Source organism: Cygnus olor, chromosome 9 (assembly GCF_009769625.2).
Source record: "Cygnus olor isolate bCygOlo1 chromosome 9, bCygOlo1.pri.v2, whole genome shotgun sequence".
NCBI lineage: Eukaryota > Metazoa > Chordata > Aves > Anseriformes > Anatidae > Cygnus > Cygnus olor.
The window spans coordinates 16,345,293-16,362,932 of NC_049177.1; the positions used below are offsets into that span (position 1 = coordinate 16,345,293).

The 17,640-nt window shown below is 39.1% G+C and overlaps 1 protein-coding gene across 37 annotated transcripts in view; it reads left to right on the forward strand.

Annotated features, from left to right (window-relative positions):
• LRCH3 (leucine rich repeats and calponin homology domain containing 3) overlaps positions 1-16,837 on the forward strand; it is a 61,571-nt gene extending 44,734 nt beyond the window's left edge. For 8 of the 37 annotated variants that reach the window (XM_040567797.1, XM_040567801.1, XM_040567805.1 and 5 more), the window contains 6 exons: positions 5,523-5,571; positions 6,072-6,185; positions 6,808-6,926; positions 8,410-8,547; positions 10,738-10,815; positions 16,357-16,837. In XM_040567797.1, coding sequence (XP_040423731.1) covers positions 5,523-5,571; positions 6,072-6,185; positions 6,808-6,926; positions 8,410-8,547; positions 10,738-10,815; positions 16,357-16,485 — 627 coding nt within the window. In that variant the 3' untranslated portion in view covers positions 16,486-16,837. Of the gene's footprint in view, positions 1-2,837; positions 2,919-4,553; positions 4,626-5,522; positions 5,572-6,071; positions 6,186-6,807; positions 6,927-8,409; positions 8,548-10,737; positions 10,816-13,047; positions 16,323-16,356 lie in introns of those variants that run through there. The other 29 variants (XM_040567808.1, XM_040567813.1, XM_040567817.1 and 26 more) reach the window with 13 other exon arrangements.
• Positions 16,838-17,640: the final 803 nt, after the last annotated feature.

A 17,640-nucleotide genomic window follows, 5' to 3' on the forward strand; every position in this document is an offset into this window, starting at 1 on the left:
TGCATGACTGCATGCCTGAGATTTGTTTTCTTAATTCATGCGCATCCATTATCTGCCTAAATTTTCTTCAGGCAGTGCTCTCGGTTAGAATATATCTCTTCAGAACATGTTGGTCAAGGTGTTTACTGTCTCTTTATTCAGACTTTTTGGTTTTCCTGCTATCACATGAGTAGCACTGTGAGGGAGAAAAAGAAGGCTCATAATGTTATGGAGAGATTTAGTTGTGATCATGCATGTGCCTTTTTAGAGAGATCACAATCAGTATATAAAAATGTGCTTTTATATTTAGGTCATAAGAACCAGGAGAGCAGATGTGGTTCATGTTAAATGTTGATGTTCTGTTGTCAGTGAATTCATCTTTGGAATGTATTTTAAAGATATATTTTAAGGACCCCATTTCTTTTTGTTTGTGTGATCCGTGTTTTTTGTTGTAAATTAATATATTGAATTTTAGGTTGTAGATGTGACTAAGAATATTCAGAAATTGTTTTACTGGGCTTCCATCCATGTTGATTTCTTTTGTGTCTTTAAGTTAAATCCTTGCACTTCTCTCTCTCTCTCTCTCTCTCTCTCTCACACATGTACACACTCCCTCTCTTCTCTCACCCCTTCCCAGGCTGATAGGGAAAGATTGAACAGGATTTGAAAATGATCAGTTCTGTATTCATTTTTCTTTTAATTCCTTGCTCATTTCAGCAGCACTAAACTACGCATCTTGTACATGGTGGTTTCGGTATATGAAACACTGGTTTTCTGAACTGCTGAATTGAGATCTGCAGATCTATATTGTAGTGGAAATATATACTGTGCCTAATGATGACATAAGCCAGGACAGCTGTTTCTGGTGATTATTGTAACTAGAACGTTAAGCTCTTGCTAGGTCATGAATTTGTAGTGGTTTTTTTTCCACAAATGTATTACAAAACCTTGGTCAACAACAAGGAAATGTTCATTAGTTTGCTTAAAAAACAAGTCTGTTGTAAGAGTTGAAATTCTTTTACCTTTTTTAATTTTTGCATTTTATTTGGCATTTCTCCTGTCCTTATGGATTTGAAATTTAGTTAGATCTGATTTCTTAGGATGTTTTTTTTTTTTAAGGGAAGTGAAGTATAGGGGCATTTCATATCAAAATACCATTTCCTAATGGCAGTTCTCAGTACACGTTTTCCATTGACATGCATTCCTCTTTGTTATTTTCTCTCTCTGCCTAATGACTGCATGCAGTGGTGTAAACTTCACCTATTAACTTCAGAAACTTTTGGATATAGAAACTTGCAGATAGGCTAATTTAAAAAAAAAAAAATAATAAAGTTGTGTGCCATTAGATTTTCCACTGTTTGTTCCAGTTTTAAGGTGTGTCAATAATACTGTGTAGCAAAAGAGGAGAGTGTTACATAGAGGTGTAGTAAAAGATGAGAATTCTATAAACTGAGCAATTACTTGCATTTTTTTTCCTCCAAACAATGTATTCAGCCCAGATGTAATGGGAAGAAAATCTAGTAGGTAGAAGGCAAGAGAGCTCTCCTTTATTTTGATTTTTCTCTGTTCTGGTGTCGTTACTGCTTTTACAGAAACTTTCTTAAAAGCAAAATTCAAGTTGTGAATCTACTTTTTAAATCTTACATCATGTTTCTTTTGGTGGTCTTCTGTGTTGCCTTTTATCACAAATTAAAATGCATTCACTTTGCACATGTTACTCTGATCATGTCTTTCTACTTACAAACACTTTGAGGACAGTATTTCAATTTACAAAATGACTATCCATACCTTCTGTGAATATTAATAGGTTACTTCTGTGTTTCTTCAACATGCCTGTGATTTGATGCAAGATGGGGTTTGGTTATAGGACATCTGGATATTTGGTTATAGGAATCTGCTCTGACAGATTTCATTGTGTTGATTTATAATAGCCAGGCTAACTAAAACTTTGCTGAAGAAATATAGTCAATGACCTCTCTTGAGAAAATTTGCACTAGACCTCAAAGTCTTGTATTAGTCATATCCTGCTTGCTGTTCTTACCAGGGTAGGCTCATTCATTACAATTGAGTTACCTTGTTAATACAGTATTGAGGCTTCAGACTTGGCTAAAGTTTTCAACCCCGATTGCTTATGAATCTCATTTTCCCCAAATATCTTCTTTTTTTTCCCTTTCATACTGTATGTTGCAAGGCGATTACCGTCAAAAACAAGTATAAAAGGTACCATCCTTTGATTTCTGTCAAACTATTTCTCAATTTCTGTCATGAAGCCTGTGAAACACTCGATAAGCATCAGACAGCTGGTGCGACCTCTTCCTTCCATAACCCACATGTCACTGCTACGTTGTGCTGCCTTCGTTGTGTTGTGTTTTCTTGTTGTGGTCTCAAACGTGACCTGAGACCATCAAGTCACAGTTAACACAGGATTTCTGAAACGTTTTAAGATAAGGCTTTGGGGCATCAGTGTGCTACAAGTAGTAACGGTGTGAGTAAAGTAAGCAGGACATGAATTATACTAACCTGTTCCCTGGAGTTTTCTGTCAGACAGTTGGCATCCCTTTGTGTATTTAGGCAACTAATAATCAAATTCACTTAAAATGTCTTTATTTGGTTAGCACAGAGTCATGGTTGGGCTCTGCTTTGGCATCCCCTGTATCTACGGTTGTTTCTGGCTTGGGGAGGTTTCTCTGACTTAAGAGCTAGACCTAGAGCTGAAGTTCAGCATGTGCAGCAGTGTTGTGAGGCTAAATTTGCAGCATCCTGGTTCCTTGTGTATTGTGGCTACCTTCTCTTACAGTTGTTCTCTGCCTCACTTCTTACTCTCTTCCCTCCCTTTCTTCCCTTGCTGTCCCTGACAGAATGGCTTTGAGCCTCTCTTTGTCTTTGAGATTGACAGTAACACCAATACCATTAAAAGAAGGCCAGGGACTCGCAAACAGGTGAAGAGCATGCGGTGTGTTGCTGTTGTGGTTGTCCTACCCTATGGTGTGCCGTGTTACCCTTCTCTTTGCCCGCTGGTGGCTATGTGGATTGTGATGACTACTTGTTAGTCTGTGTCAAGGGTGTCTTGTTCCTTTTCACATAGGAATAAAGAGTTCTGTGAATGTTAGACCAGCATTTTGTTTTATATTGCTTTTTGCATATACTAGCTAATGTTTTAATTGCTGAAGTGGTATTTTGAAACTCTTCAAACAACAACAAAAAAAATGTTTGCACTGCTACAGAGAAGAGGCTGTTTTGAGATCAGCTACTAAGTCTGCATAGGACCTGCAGATGTTTGTGTAAGGCTTGGCCTGTGTAGAGCATCTCCTTCTAGTCCTTCCTGGCTGTGCTGTTCTGAAGCGACAGAATAGTTGCAAACCTTTGAAAATACTAACACCCCAAAGTGTGTAGTTGACATCTATGAAGTTTCTAGGTGTCATTTGGTGTGTTTTTCGTGTGCTGAATTTCCACTTCACTATTTGAATGCCATTTCAGAAAGTATTGGTTCATTCTTGAGTCATTCAGTCCTCAAATGTTAATGTTTTAAGTATGCTTGCAGTAACCAGAGGGGAAGAAATTAAAATTTAAAGGAAAGGCTTAGGTTTTTATTTGAAGTGCTTGAGACTTTAAGCACCCCCACATGTCCTTTGTTGGGCTTTTCCATGATGCAAGTTTGATTTGGGCAGCTGTTACATCTTTAAAATGTAGGCTTTCATAGTAGGTGTTGTTTTCAGTGCTGTGTCACCGCACCACTTGCATGTACCTTAGCAGCAGAATTGGCTGAAGGGTTGATGGAGATGCAGAATTTGGCCTTCGAGATCCGCCTGTCAGTGACAGATGAATATTGGCATGCTGGAGATTCCATTCTGGAAACATTAAAAGTTATTTGTTGTGTTTTGTTTGGTTTTGGTGGTTTTTAATCCAGTGGTTATAATTGAAGTTTGACAGTACTTTATTTTGGACAACACTGTAAATCTTCACACTGATGTCTTCTCCAAGAGCTAAATTTCACCCACAGAATCTTTCTTTCTCTGTAACTCGCAAAGATCGGGATTAAGTGTTTGTGGTAGACCAAATGTGTATTCGTTAGTCCATTAGATGCAAGTTTCTCTAATTTTACAAAACTGATGAGAAATTAACTTACTAAAATCCATAGCATACTTGAAACACTAAAAAGAAGGCTTTTGTTTTGAATAGTGGCTCAGGACAAACTGCTACGGGGTAAACTTTTCTTTTTGGTCTAGAGCCTGATGGCATAGGTATTACTTCAGGTCTTTCTTTAGTAAGGTCTTACCTACTTATTATTTAGTTCTGCTTCTGATGTCACTTTGTGTGTAAAAAGGAATATTTCATCTCCCAAGTTTGTTAGCCATAAAGTTCAGGAGAGTAGGAAGGCTTTTCTCTCTGCAAGCAGTTTAGTTCGGCAAGTCGTTTTGTGTTGTTTCTGTGTTCTGCCTGTTGAATGTTTCTGAGAACGTGACCATGATGACCACTTTTTCCATTCTAACTCGTTTACTCAATTCCACCTTTGCACATGACCTTTCAGCCGTTTGCTAACACTGCTACTGCGTTCTCTTTCTTTCTGCATTCAGTCACTCTCAGGGTTGAATCAAGAGAGCTGTGCTACTAGCCTGCCCAATGCTTCTACCTTCAGTCCTGTCAAGGTATCTCTCGCTATTATCATTCACCAATAAAGCCAACAAAAAACTCTTGGATCCACACATCTGTTTCAACAGGTGTTAGTCTGTCAGCTTCTAGCCAAAAGTTCAAGTAGGGGATGAATCTGATTTAACTGATTAAACTGTAGTAGGTATTACCTCATCTTAGCTTTAGGCTGTGTCTACAGGAGGCCTAAGCTATAAAAACATGGTAACCCATCTCTGCTCCAAGGGGTTCTTGGTTGTCTTTGATGTTGCTTTTTATTTACAAGATGATTTTTTTTCTTGACCAAGTTGAGTTTATCAAAAATACTTTTGTTCTGTTCTTTACCACCTTGCTTTTATCACTGAATATCCTTTATTTCTTTCTCTTTTGTGGAAACTGCTGTACTGAACGCATTCATCATGAGTAACCAGCCTATGTTAATCACCATAGTAAACCACAATGTGTTTCTCTAGGGAGAGTGATGTTCAGTGAATAGCAGTTTTGCATTACCAAAGATGTCAAAGAGGCTGTGTATTCTCCAGTGTTGCTGTTATGCAAGTTCTGCACGTTAATTTAATTATCTGCTTTTCTGTGTCCATTTTGCAAAGAATACTTTGAAATTTTGGGTTAGATGAAAGAGTAAATATAGATCTGTCATTGCACTGTCAGTGCTGTTTAATCTTTGTTTTTTTCCTTGGAGAAGAGCAATTGTGTCATTTCTGCAAAAGAAAAAGCTTCATTGCTTTCTGCAGAGATGAGATGTGGGGAACAATGTGGTTTGTGTTTTTTCACGTTTGTTTTTTTCTGAAGCATATTTAGATGGATGGAGCCTATTTTAAAACATATCAAATGAAAATGTGGTCACAGTTTTTCCAGATTAGGACCATTTATACTCTTTTACTTTTTTTTATCCACAGAGTGATGACAGATCTACCATCTCTCCTGGCTCACCTACCACTCAGACAGGTAACAGGGAAAGGCAGTAAAGTTTCTGGAAAAAAAAAAGAGATCAAAATGCCTGCTTGCATATTCGTGCTGTAAGGAGAAGGGAGCATAGCTTCCCATCTTCCTATGTGGCACTGCTGTGCTTGATAGTTTACGCGGTTATTTGAGTCTCCTTGGAAACACATGAGGGAAGAGACAGCAGGGGTGAAGCATGTCTTCAGGGAGAGTTGTAGGGTTTGGCTGCTTTAGGCTTTCCTGCAAGCTTTGGCCCACAGATGCATTCAGCAGCAGTCAGAACAGTTGTTGGAAGCGGTATGTGGAATGTGCTTTGCATGCAAGTGTCCTTGAAAGCGCCTTTTCCTGCTCTGTGCTTTTATCATGCATGCATGTAACTTATTTTGTCATTATATTAAAATTTTTGTTTTGTTCTTTTTATTTACCACATTGCTGAACCCATTTTCTATTTAAACTCTAACCGTTTCCTTCTTCCTCCTTTCCTGTGCCTTTCTGCATTTGTTTAGTCCACCTTTCCCCTCCATATCCTGGTCATGCAGCCCCGCCTTCCTATAGAAACCCTTCCCAGCGACCTGAGAGTTTCCTTTTCCGAACAGCTGTCAGGGATGAAGCAAACAAAGGTAGGTTACATAGCTCAGAAATTAGCTAGTTTTGCTACATTTTATTAATATCTGCTTGCCTAGGTTTTGCACTGTTCTATTACTTCGGGTCGTTATTGTCAAACTAGTTTTGGAGTTCCATTTATAGACACATAGCATTAAATACTTTGTGAATAAGCAATTTTTTATTTAGAGCTGCCAAATATTCTTTTATCATATTTGCAGAAACATGGGAATTTGTTCTTCCTGGTCTGTGCTTACACTTAAGGACATGCCACACAAGCCTTCAACAAGTGGTGAGGGCAGCTATAGTAGCACATAACAAAATTGCAATTCCTGTAGAAAGACTGAACTCTTTCAACATAATTTATCTGTCAAAACTTTGTCATCTTTTTGTGAATGATTATTAGCCAACAAAAACAAAGAAATCTAAACGCAAAGGAGCATGTGTTATGGGAACACCTTATTAGATTAGTAGATCATTAGCTTGATAGATTAGTAAGCTAATGAAAGAAACAAGTTTGAAAAAAGGAATACGCTGTACCCCTTCTGGAACATTGTGTGTGCTGTGTAGTGCAGCAGGGAAGGACAATCAGCCAAACCATGCTTATTGGCTTTTCTTTCCTTCCTGCTGCTTTTTCAGTGGTTACTTCACCTTCTACACACGCCTTGTCTCCCGTTAATGACTGCGCAGACCCCAGAGTCAGACAAAACTCCAAACAGCGTGAAGAGGAGCTGGAGCTAATAGAGCAGCTCCGTAAGGTAAGTGCTTACAGAAACCAGTGTGTGGACATCTTGGTAAATGCATTGCATGCCATCATGTTAAGGCTGCCTTTGTGTTTTGGACTGATTTCAATGAACCGTTTATGGCAGGGAGTTGACCAAAATGAAATGGCACCATGCAATCTGAGTGTTTCTTTCAGATGGATGCAGTGGTGGTCACTTTGTTGTGGGGGAGTTGTTAAGTTAGCTTAAGTGCTGTAGAATATACAGTCCTGACTATTGCTTTTGAACGGCCAATGATCTCTGCTTTTAAAATATGTACTTTCTTCCTTATCACCCTTCCCACTTGTTAGGAAGTCTCTGGAAAGCTCCCACAATGTCCTCCTTTTAATCACTTTTTAAAAACTCAGCTGTAAAGCCCCCACAGAAAAGCAAGCGGAATGCAGAGGCTCCTGCCAGTAATGCTGACAGCGTGGTGTCCTTGTGTGTTCTGAATCCACCCATTGCTTCCTGCTTTAGCTATCCTTAGTTATGTGTAGAATATCTGTAGCATGGATATTTCTTGTGCTTGTACTTCTTGTCTGTTTAGGCTCGGTAGGCCCGGTTTGTGCCCAGGTACAGTGGTGAATGTGCCACGTGCCATTAAGGTACTGCTCTGTTCTGCTTTGCCCCAGGCATGTTTCTGGTGAGCATGAAGGGCTTCCCTGAAGTGCTCTAATGCTTTGAGCTTTCTCAAGAAAAAAGAATTCCTGTTTGTTAAAGCTGATTTTAAAAGCTATAAGCGTTCCAGATGGACAGAGGGAGTTCCTTCTCTTTGCGAATTTTGAAGTAAGGACGATCTGCTTTCTCTGAAGAGAAAGTTCTCTTAAGTAAAATGAAAGAAAACTTGATGTTTGTAGAGCCTTTGATCTCTTATCTTGGAATGCTTTGTATGCAGTCTCTCTTGTTCTGCTTCGTGGGTAAGCTTAAATCTTCTTTTGTGTTCTTAAAATTTAAGATACAGCATAGCTCAGAGAAACTCACGCAACATATGACATAAGATGAAATGCCTGATTTGAATTCCCTGAAACAACTGTTAACTACCTTGTTTTTTAAAACTATTGGCACAAAGTAGTTAGTTTTTTTCTTTACAGAGACTTTCATTAGCTGTGTTGTCCTCCAACCCACAAACACTATTATTTTCAATTCTCTTGGCAGAACCATTCACTGAGAATGTGTAGGATTAGGAATACTGTTCTTAGACTCTGACTTCTGTTATTTTTGACTAAAGGTTGCATTAATCGCCTGTGCTGTGCAATGAAAGCTGTTCGTCATTGAACTCAGCTGCTCCCAGATTGTGTTCAGCTCTGGCCCGGTGCTGTGCAGAACCTTTCTTGGTGTATTGCTCAGAAAGCTGTTCAGTAGTGTCTTGAGGAAGGACAAAGTTGTAATGCAAATTCTTCTGCCTCTTATAAAATGTTCTGCAGAGTGAAACGATTGGAAACAGCTCTTACTTTTGTGTGTCCACATTCATTCTTCACAGAATATTGAATCACGGTTGAAAGTGTCACTGCCCAGTGATCTTGGAGCAGCTCTCACCGATGGTGTTGTTCTGTGCCATTTAGCTAATCATGTGCGTCCTCGGTCTGTTCCCAGCATTCATGTCCCCTCACCTGCTGTTGTAAGTATGTAATAATGGTAGTATTTTATAGATGTCCAAAATGCCATCCTGCAAAATTCTGTAATCCAGGCAAGTGCTAAATTCATCATTCTCATCTGTGATCATACATGACAAAAAATAACTGTCTGTTTTGTCTGAACAATGTCTGTAGCTTCATTAAAAATGCACTATGTTTAGGTTTGTTTCATTTAAATAAAGTTACTTCTCATACAGATTTTAAGAAAACATTAAGATTTTCAAGCCCTTGCTATGTTAACTTGAAAACTAATGAAATGAAAGACAGTTCAGCATGAAAACTGAAGTAGGATATTTCAGAAGATCAAAAGTTCTGAGAAGTTCAGGAAAACAGGGAAACGTAATGGTCTTTACAATACTTACAATCCCACTGCACAAGAGAGCGCAAACGAGCAGAGAAGCCAAATTGTGTCCATTTCACAGCAAGATAAATTTCTCCACTTAGGAATTTTAGCAGAGCACACTTGAGCTACAGTTGCATGTGCTTGGACAACACCATCTCCTGGAACAAAATAAATGCAGTCATACCTTTGTGATAACAGGAAAAAAAGTTTACTTTGTATTTGTGGGCTGTTCAGAGCAAGAAAAGAAGTACACAGAGAAGTTTGAAATACCCTGTCTAACCGCAGTGTTTCTGGAAACAGTGAAGACAATATATTTATAGGTGCATTACTCTGTATCACATAGGGAAAGTGTAGAATGAGAGAAAGGTGAAGAACTGTGACATGCTGACAAATTATTTGCCTGATCTCTCAACCAAAACAAAAAATCTCTGGCGGTTAAAGTTCAGTGAAAATATTTAGAATCAGCTACTTGAAGGTAGCATGGAGAGACAAAATGCTTGTTATGCACCTTCACATTTTCTTAAAATTATGTAAATAAGGGGAAAAAAACCCTCTCCTGGGGGAAGAAGTTGAAACAAGCATGTTATTTGCTTTTACTTATTTTGGAGTCAGTTTTTGTGTTGGAATTTGAACTGGCACTGCTGCATACTGTATCATTGTGGTTCTTCTCGCTTGGATTTATGTGAACAAGCAGATGTCTTCATTATTTTGAGAACGATTGAGCTGGACACGCCATTTTAGGCAGATCGTGGAATCATTAAGAGAAGAGGCATACAGCCGCTATTCAGAAGACTCATGTCATTAAGAATATCTTTTCAATGGCCTGGTTTTATGTGCTGTGGCATATTCTGTGTTACAAATTAAATCATGGCTTTGTCAGAAATCTCAAGGAAGAGGCAGCCTGTAGCTGGACGGCTCCAGGAGCAGAAGCGGCATCATGTCTTTCCTCACTTACAGTGGGATCTTTGTATTCCCTTCATCCTTCAGAAGAAGTCAGCAATACCCTTTAACCTGCTTTCTTGGTGCGGAAATATGTCATGCTGATGGGACAAAGGAAAAAAAACACCAGTCTACGTTTCCCCCACTTACAGAAAAATATTGAACTCGTAGAAGCTGCCACCTGCTGCTACGTAGACTGTGGGTAGCTTGTACAAAAGAACAGGAAGCTTCTGTCTTTTTTTAATCGGAAAAGAATAAGCTTCAAGAATAGAAACAAGACAGAGCCTGTGCAGTGGTATGTCTGTGTAGCGGTGAGAGAAAACTATGGAGGAAAAAAAAAATTGAAAAAAATGCCAGTGAGTTCAATTCAAGCAGCTGTATTAAACCCACCTGCAAGAGGCTTACATGCAGCAAGTCTCAATTCCAGTTTTATTCCATTAATTTCTGGTTTCATCTAGCCTTCATTTTTATTGTTGTTAATTGAAATAAAGTTGGAAATATTTGTATAATATAGTGACCCAGAACAAACTCCAGATTGCTTCATATCATGAAATCGCTCAGAAATCACAGTACAGGAGCTACGTGTGTGTGTGCTTCATTCAGAATGCTTTTTTAATTATCATATTTCAGTCGTTAAAAGTGTTAGCCTGTTTTATGTAACACCTTGAATACAAATATTGCACAGGTTAGAATTGTCTTTTTTTTAAAAAAAAACATCCAGCATTCATAAATTGGCTTGGAAATTTTTTAAATTTTGAAACTGCAACAGAGCCTGGTTTGAATTAGACAAGTTTTTCAGTGTGGTATGTTTTTAGCAAAGAGATTTATTAAGAGTTTTATTTAAATAAAGAAATCCTTCCAGTTAAGAATGCTATGCCTGCCTCCTTTGCAGCCTAAACTTACGATGGCAAAATGCAGACGAAACGTGGAGAATTTCTTGGAAGCTTGCAGAAGGATTGGAGTACCTCAGGTACATATTCCTGTTACTCTTATGTTACGTCTCAGGTACGGTTTTGTACGACCAGTAAATAAAACCTTCCTTGAAAGAGTTTACAAAAACAAGATGATTAAAAGTTTAGAAGGCTCAGGTATGAGGTATGCCATACTATGTAGATCAGACTTATGTTGCATTGTCTTCCAGAATAAAATAAAGTTGGAAATAGTCTATATAGAGGTCTGATTCACTTACTGATGTGCCTTAAGTTCTTAATAGTTGGATGCAGCTTGAGCCTGCCTTTAGAACTGCAAGGTACATCTTTAAAAACAATCAGGTTTTCTCAAGATTAGATACTGGGTGGGATAAAATTTGGATGGTGTTTTGCATGTGTTACTTCCATTCTAAAACATTTGGCATTCCTTCATAATAATCCTTTTACATGAGCATCTGTACTGTCTTGCTGAGAAGTCACACTGTTGTTGGCCTTTCTCTGGTGGTAGCTATCTTTGCATAGATCCTAATTCTTCTTGTTATGTACCAGTGGTAGAACTCTTACCTTCTGGTATTCCTTTTCTGTTTGAAACTGGAAGAGCTAGGAGGTAGGAACATATAAAATAATCTGAGTCCAGCTATCTTGTTTTATACTGTCCTATCCTTCCAACTTTGTTTTATTCAGCAGCTGTCTCAGTACAAATAATTTTGATACGTCATGTTTTTCTTTATTTTTCTTCTAGCGCATTAATTGGATTGGTTTCTTATGCTGCTAAGTATTAGTGTTTTTGTTGTAGGTGCTCTTTTCTGTATTATGAAAGAGAAAAGTAGATCCAGTGACTCATTTCCCTGCTGTTTCTAAAAGCAATGCTCTCAAGTCAGTCATGCAGTATTATCTGATAGCTTCGCTGGAAGGCGTTTGAGCCATTGGGATTTTCGGATAGCGTATTTATTGAGCTAACAATTTCACATGGCTCACTGGTGAATGTCACTGGAACGTGGTAGGGAGTCAAAACTGGTCATTAGTGCTCTGAGATTCTTCGCTATTTTGGTTCCTCTAAGAAAGTTGAGACTTTGCTTCCCAGAGGGACTGTACAATATAAATTCTTCTGGGGCAAAATTGTTCAATTCCATCCCGGCTTCCCTATTTATAGCTCCCTCAGATAAGTAGATTAACTTTTGTCGGGTTAGAATACAAAGCAGATCACTGAAATGACCCACATTTAAAAACGAAACAAAATAACACTCGAGCAGAAATTCCCCTATAGACCCTGTCTGCTACATCTGCTACAGCTACTATCTAGAGTCCTCCCATTTTTCTTGTTTCTCCTGCTTTCATGTGAAAGAGTTCAAGGAGAATGTCTCTGGGGAAACTTACTGAAATACCCCCAGCTGAATTCTAAAGTTGCTCTGACATATCTATATTACATGTCTACTGAGACGGTAAGATACCTGTATGAAAGAATGGCATGGCAGCCTAATATATTTCTTTGCTGAAAAGATGCCTGCAGGTATTTCCTTTCATTTAAATCATAATTACAAAAATGAAAGGCTTTCTGGAAGTATGGATCTATGTAGAAATACTTACCTTCTAAGAGGAAGGCTACTTCATGTAAAAAGCTACTTTAGAAAATGGTAATTACAGGCATCACAGTGAAGCAGCTATTTCTGTAGGACTTTACTAGTTAGAGCTCTTGCACCAAAAGAAACCAAAGTTAAACGGATTGGCATGTGCATCTAGTTCATTGATTTACAGCAGTTATCTCTGTGAAAGGGACACAAATGGTACCCAGTGGGAATAGTTATAGAACACAAATTAATTAGTAATAGATTCAACTGTAGTTTGTAATAGATGTTTCCGTAGAGTACTGCACTGGAGCATCAATTACGTACAAATAATGCCTTGTACTGTTTTTGTTAAGATACAGTGTGAGTATTCAGTGCCAAAAGCATCTCAAGAAGCTGCAGTCTGTTTCCCCTGAAAAAAATGGTTGTCCCTAAGGCACGTGTACACTGCTGTGTTTTTAACAACAAAGATTGGTACATGTTTAAGGCGCACAGGTGACAGATACCTCACTGAACTCCAAGTAGTTGCATTGAGTGCGTTCTTTGTCATACAGATTCTTTTGGAGAATTAACCTGCTGTGATGTGCTTCTTGAACATGTAGGATGTATCTGAAATGTCTGATGTCTGACTGCTTCGTGGATGTTGCTATGGCTAACTGACCTTTTTTTTCTGTCTGTTTTCCCTTCCTGCTCACACACTCTGGACAGGACAATCTTTGTTCCCCTTCTGACATTCTTCAGCTAAACCTCAGCGTTAAAAGAACAGTTGAGACTCTTCTTTCCCTGGGGACAGATTCAGAAGAATCCAGTCTTGTCTCCCTTTCCATTCAGCTCTGGGGCTTTGTGGTGTTTTACTGTACTCTAATGCTAACGCTCTGTATGGTCTATCGCTGGGTCTTTTTTCTCTAGCTGAAGGATAGTGTCGCTGCTTCCTCCCTCCAGCGCTTGGTAAAGGATTTGGGGTTTTGTCAAGACCCCGTGTATGAAGCGCTTTCTTTCCCACTTATGGGATAGAGGTAACAAGTACGGTGTGGAAACACACTGGTGTGTCCACACCACCATCTGTGACGTAACTCACATTTGTATTTGCTGTGTGATATTTAGCAGATGTAATGCGAAGGGGGGAAGTGCTGTCCATGGGCTAGAGCAAGGGACTGAGGGTTAGGGACGTGTAGGTGCGTGCTATAGTCTGACTGCTGCTGAGTGATGTAGCACTGGGAAAACTGCATTGTCAGTTTGTGCCTCGATTTCCCTGTCTGTATAATAGGAATTGCACCACTTTGGTAAATTGCTTCAGGATTATCTGATGAAAAATGTTAACGAATGCGAAGTATTTCTTCTCAACATTAGTGTTCTTGTTGAGATCTCACAGTCTTAGGAGACATGGTCTGATAAGTTTTGTCCACAAGACTTTGGGGTTTTTTCTAGCTCCTTATCCTGCTTCTGAGGAGATACAACTTTCACGTTTGTAGACTCTGGTGTATTACTTCTCAGTCAGGATTTTTAAAATAACTGTCAGTGAATCCTGAGCTACTTGGGCTTTGTAACAGGTCAAGCAGGAAATTTTCGGAGAGAGTGAGCTCTTCTGTCAACTCAGAGGGAACTTTTCTGGCACAGAAGGAGAAAACTTTAAGGTTCTATTGGATGCCACAGGATTGCTGCAGCATTTTACGGTGCTCTGACAAAAACTTAACAAAGGCTTCTTGAGTTGCCACTCAGCTGTAGGAGCCCCAGACTATGCTTATTCCCTTCTTCCCGCTATCCAGTCATTTTCAGAAACTTGTGTATCACGCAGTTGCAGAAATACAAGTCCTGGCTGCACATACAGTTCCTTCTTCACTGTTTTACAAAACTCAGGTAGTCTTCCACAACACTCAAAGCTTTTCCCTCCCCTGGAGAAGCATCCTGGCTCATTAATGCATTTCTCAGGGACACCTCCAAACTTCAGGGCCCTCCTCATGTCATGTACAAAAGACCATGTCTCCTCAGAGTGTAGGTCGGTTCAGGGAACTCCGTTCAGAGCTCAGTTACAGGTAAGTGTTAAGTGAAATGGCTGTTCTGAATGTTGTTTCAATAAATTTCTGCTATATCTGAATATCCAGTAAATGGCTTGTAAGCCCTGTCCAAGTGGTGTTAGCATTCCAGCATTAGCCTGGCACAAACTCCGAAGCACTGTTTAAGATACGCAGGAGTTTGGCTGCAGATGAGGTCACTACCAGTAAAGATGTGTTGTGTACATGGATCTCACAAGCTCTTGTAACATAAAATGAGTATTTAACGAAGGAGCAAGTAGAGGAGTTAATGCCCTCTTCCTGAACCACACTGTGACTGGCACAAAGCGTTCTGTCCAAGCAAAACATTTCTGCTGCAAGAGGGGACCTTTGGCAGGGGGGAGAGATTATTTTATTTTTCAACAAGCTATTTTTGCACTGTTTACTGGTGTGAACTGAAATGAACTCGGTTCCTATGTTTCTTAACTTCTTCTAATGAACACTGTGATAAAAGCTGCAAGGGGTCTTATACTAACAGTGCCTTCCAGTCTTTAAATTTTGTTTGTCATGGCTGTCTCTGTGGTATGGAGTCATTCCAAAGCTTCTCCCCCTTATCTATTTGCATACATAAGAAAAATGATAAATATTTGCTCCAGTTTACAAGTATTTCTCAAAAAGCACATTTTTTTTTTTCAAAATAACAATTTTGCTGAAAGAAAAATGCATTTCGGCTTGATCGTCTGGCTTACTGCAAGAATTTGTCTGGGTTAATTTGCTTTTTCTCCACTCTGAGCTTTGTGGGAGGTGTATTGGCTGCTGTTATTCTGAAGGATTTAATATCAAAAAATACCAGTAAAGATGCAAAGAGTGGAAAATTCATATTGCAGTGGAAATAACATGTGAAAAGGGAAATCTCTGCAGCTCTATAGGAAGGACACAATTTGGTTATTTCTAGAGATACAGAGGACTGTTGGACATGCATCCTGTCTCTGGATGATTGTTGTGGGGTGAGGATGGCCCAGGTGTGCCAAGGATTTATGTAGGATGAGGCTTTAAATCCACCTGATACTGAGAATAGCACAATTCTTAATAAACGATTTGAAACCTCTTTTTGCACTTGGTGTATTACTCTTACTCTTCAGAATGGTTGTGGAAGTGACCTGTTAAGTAAGCTGCTTTCTGAAAGGTTAAAAAAAAAAAAAAAAAGGCAGTAGTGACTGGTACATAATATCAGAGGGATATTTGCCCTTAAACACTATCAATTTCTCGTTGCCTTGAACAGGAGAAATTACATTTTCGACATCTATTATCAAAGTTATTCGTACACAGTAGCAAGTCGAGGGGGTTCCTTCAAAAAACAAGCTTTTTTTTTTTTTATGCATCTCCTGAGGAATTTGGGAAATCGAGACCAGGCCATACATCTGGGCAGAAGGATCTCAGATGTGCAACGTCTCCTTACGAGAACTGATTTTAAGCGTGACATTTCCTGTTAGCCTTGTTGCACAGTGTTTCCATGGCACACATTAGTACTTCATTCTCTGCCTTAAAGTTGGTATTCACTTGGTAACTGAACAAGGCTTGCTATGTGATGACTCTCAAAAAGTCAATTATGTTTGGGAAAGGAAGCCGTGGTTCCTTCTCTCCTCTGCAGATTCATGTTGAGGCGAAGCTTTCCCCCTCCTTAAGCCAGTCTAATTTTGGTTTCATAAACTGCTACCATTTAAGTGTGAGCAGAGATAAAGGATTTTACTGTTTCGCAGTTTTCCTATAATCCTTTTTCAAATTCTCATTATTCATACACGTTTTCTGTACGATGCCTGATAAATAAACACGATTAGCCTAAGAACTCTTGTTTTGAGTAATCACGTTCAGTTCTTTATTCACCAGTAGAAATTTCATTTCATTTGTGTGCGCGCTAGCTGTCCGTAGCATTTCATATTTCAGTCTCCTTTTGCTTAATTTTTCGTTTCGGTTGAGTGTTTTTTCATCCATTTTGTTTTTGTCTTTTGTTTTGTTCCCCATTCAGGAGCAATTATGTTTGCCTCTGCATATTTTAGAAGAGAAAGGTTTGACACAGGTAGCTGTGACTGTGCAGGCGCTCCTGGAGCTGGCACCCCCAAAGCAGCAGCAGCTTCACCACCTGTCTGCTGTGTAAAGACCTCCGGGACCTTTTGGGTTACCTTGGCTAAGCAGAAGGACGTCAAGACTTTACTGCCCATGCAGTGCATCCACACACACAGAGCTCTGTCCTAAGGAAAGGAGTTCCCGTGATTCCTGACAGGAATGTTTTGCTTCGTTTCTCCATTTTTTTTGGAGATCACAACAGTTTCCAATAACGTTTTTATTATTGATATTTTTGCCCCCTACTGGGAAAAAGAAAAGTTTGTTGTGAGGAGGGCAGGGACTTGCAGTGGCTAGCTGTTGGAGCCAGCTGTAGAAACTGACCTTGTAGTTTGAAGACATTGGTGTACGCAGTTTGGAAAGCTGTTCCTACAGGAATTTATTTGTTTAAAAAAAAAAAAAAAAAGGATGTTGCTGCAGTGGGCACAAGGGGAATGAAATTTCATTCCTTCCTCCTGGGATTCAAAGAAAGGGAGTTTCTTTGCCTCCAGAGAACATCTCTTTCCATTATATAAATATATATATTTAAAATATATATATATATATTGCAACACAATCTTAACCTGCACAGTGTTTCATAAGAATCAAACCTTGTGCAGCTTTCACCTATGTTGGCATGTCCTTGTTACTTAATATTTGAAGGGGGATTTTTTTTTTCTCCAAAGGAAAAAGTACTGCATGTTTTCTCCACAAGAAATACTTCAGTAATAAAAAAAAAAAAAATCAGAGCTACTTAAATCTCCCCTCCTGGTCAGGTAAGGATGCATTTGGTTACTCAGTATTTTTTTCAAATGAATGTCAAGAATCACGTACATGTTTTCACTGCAGTGCGAAGAATTACAGCCTGCCGTGCAGGTCATTAGAAATCCATTATCAAATAATACATTCAGAAGGGGCTGGAGCATCCCATGCAGACATGCCAGCACTGGTGAGTGTCCCAGCCACTGAGAAATTCACTGCTTTTAAGAACGGAGTTAGGGAATTTCCACCAGTGGGCTGCATATCATTAACACAGCAATCCTGCAGAAGGTAGCTTCTACATTTGGGTTTGACAGGACTTACAAGCCTTTATCATAGTATTCACACAGATGCACTGGTTTACAAAACTACCATTACTTTTTTCCTCTTTTTTTAACAAGAAAATGGAAATTCAATATACAGGAATGGGAGAGGCAGCAGGCAAGTTTTG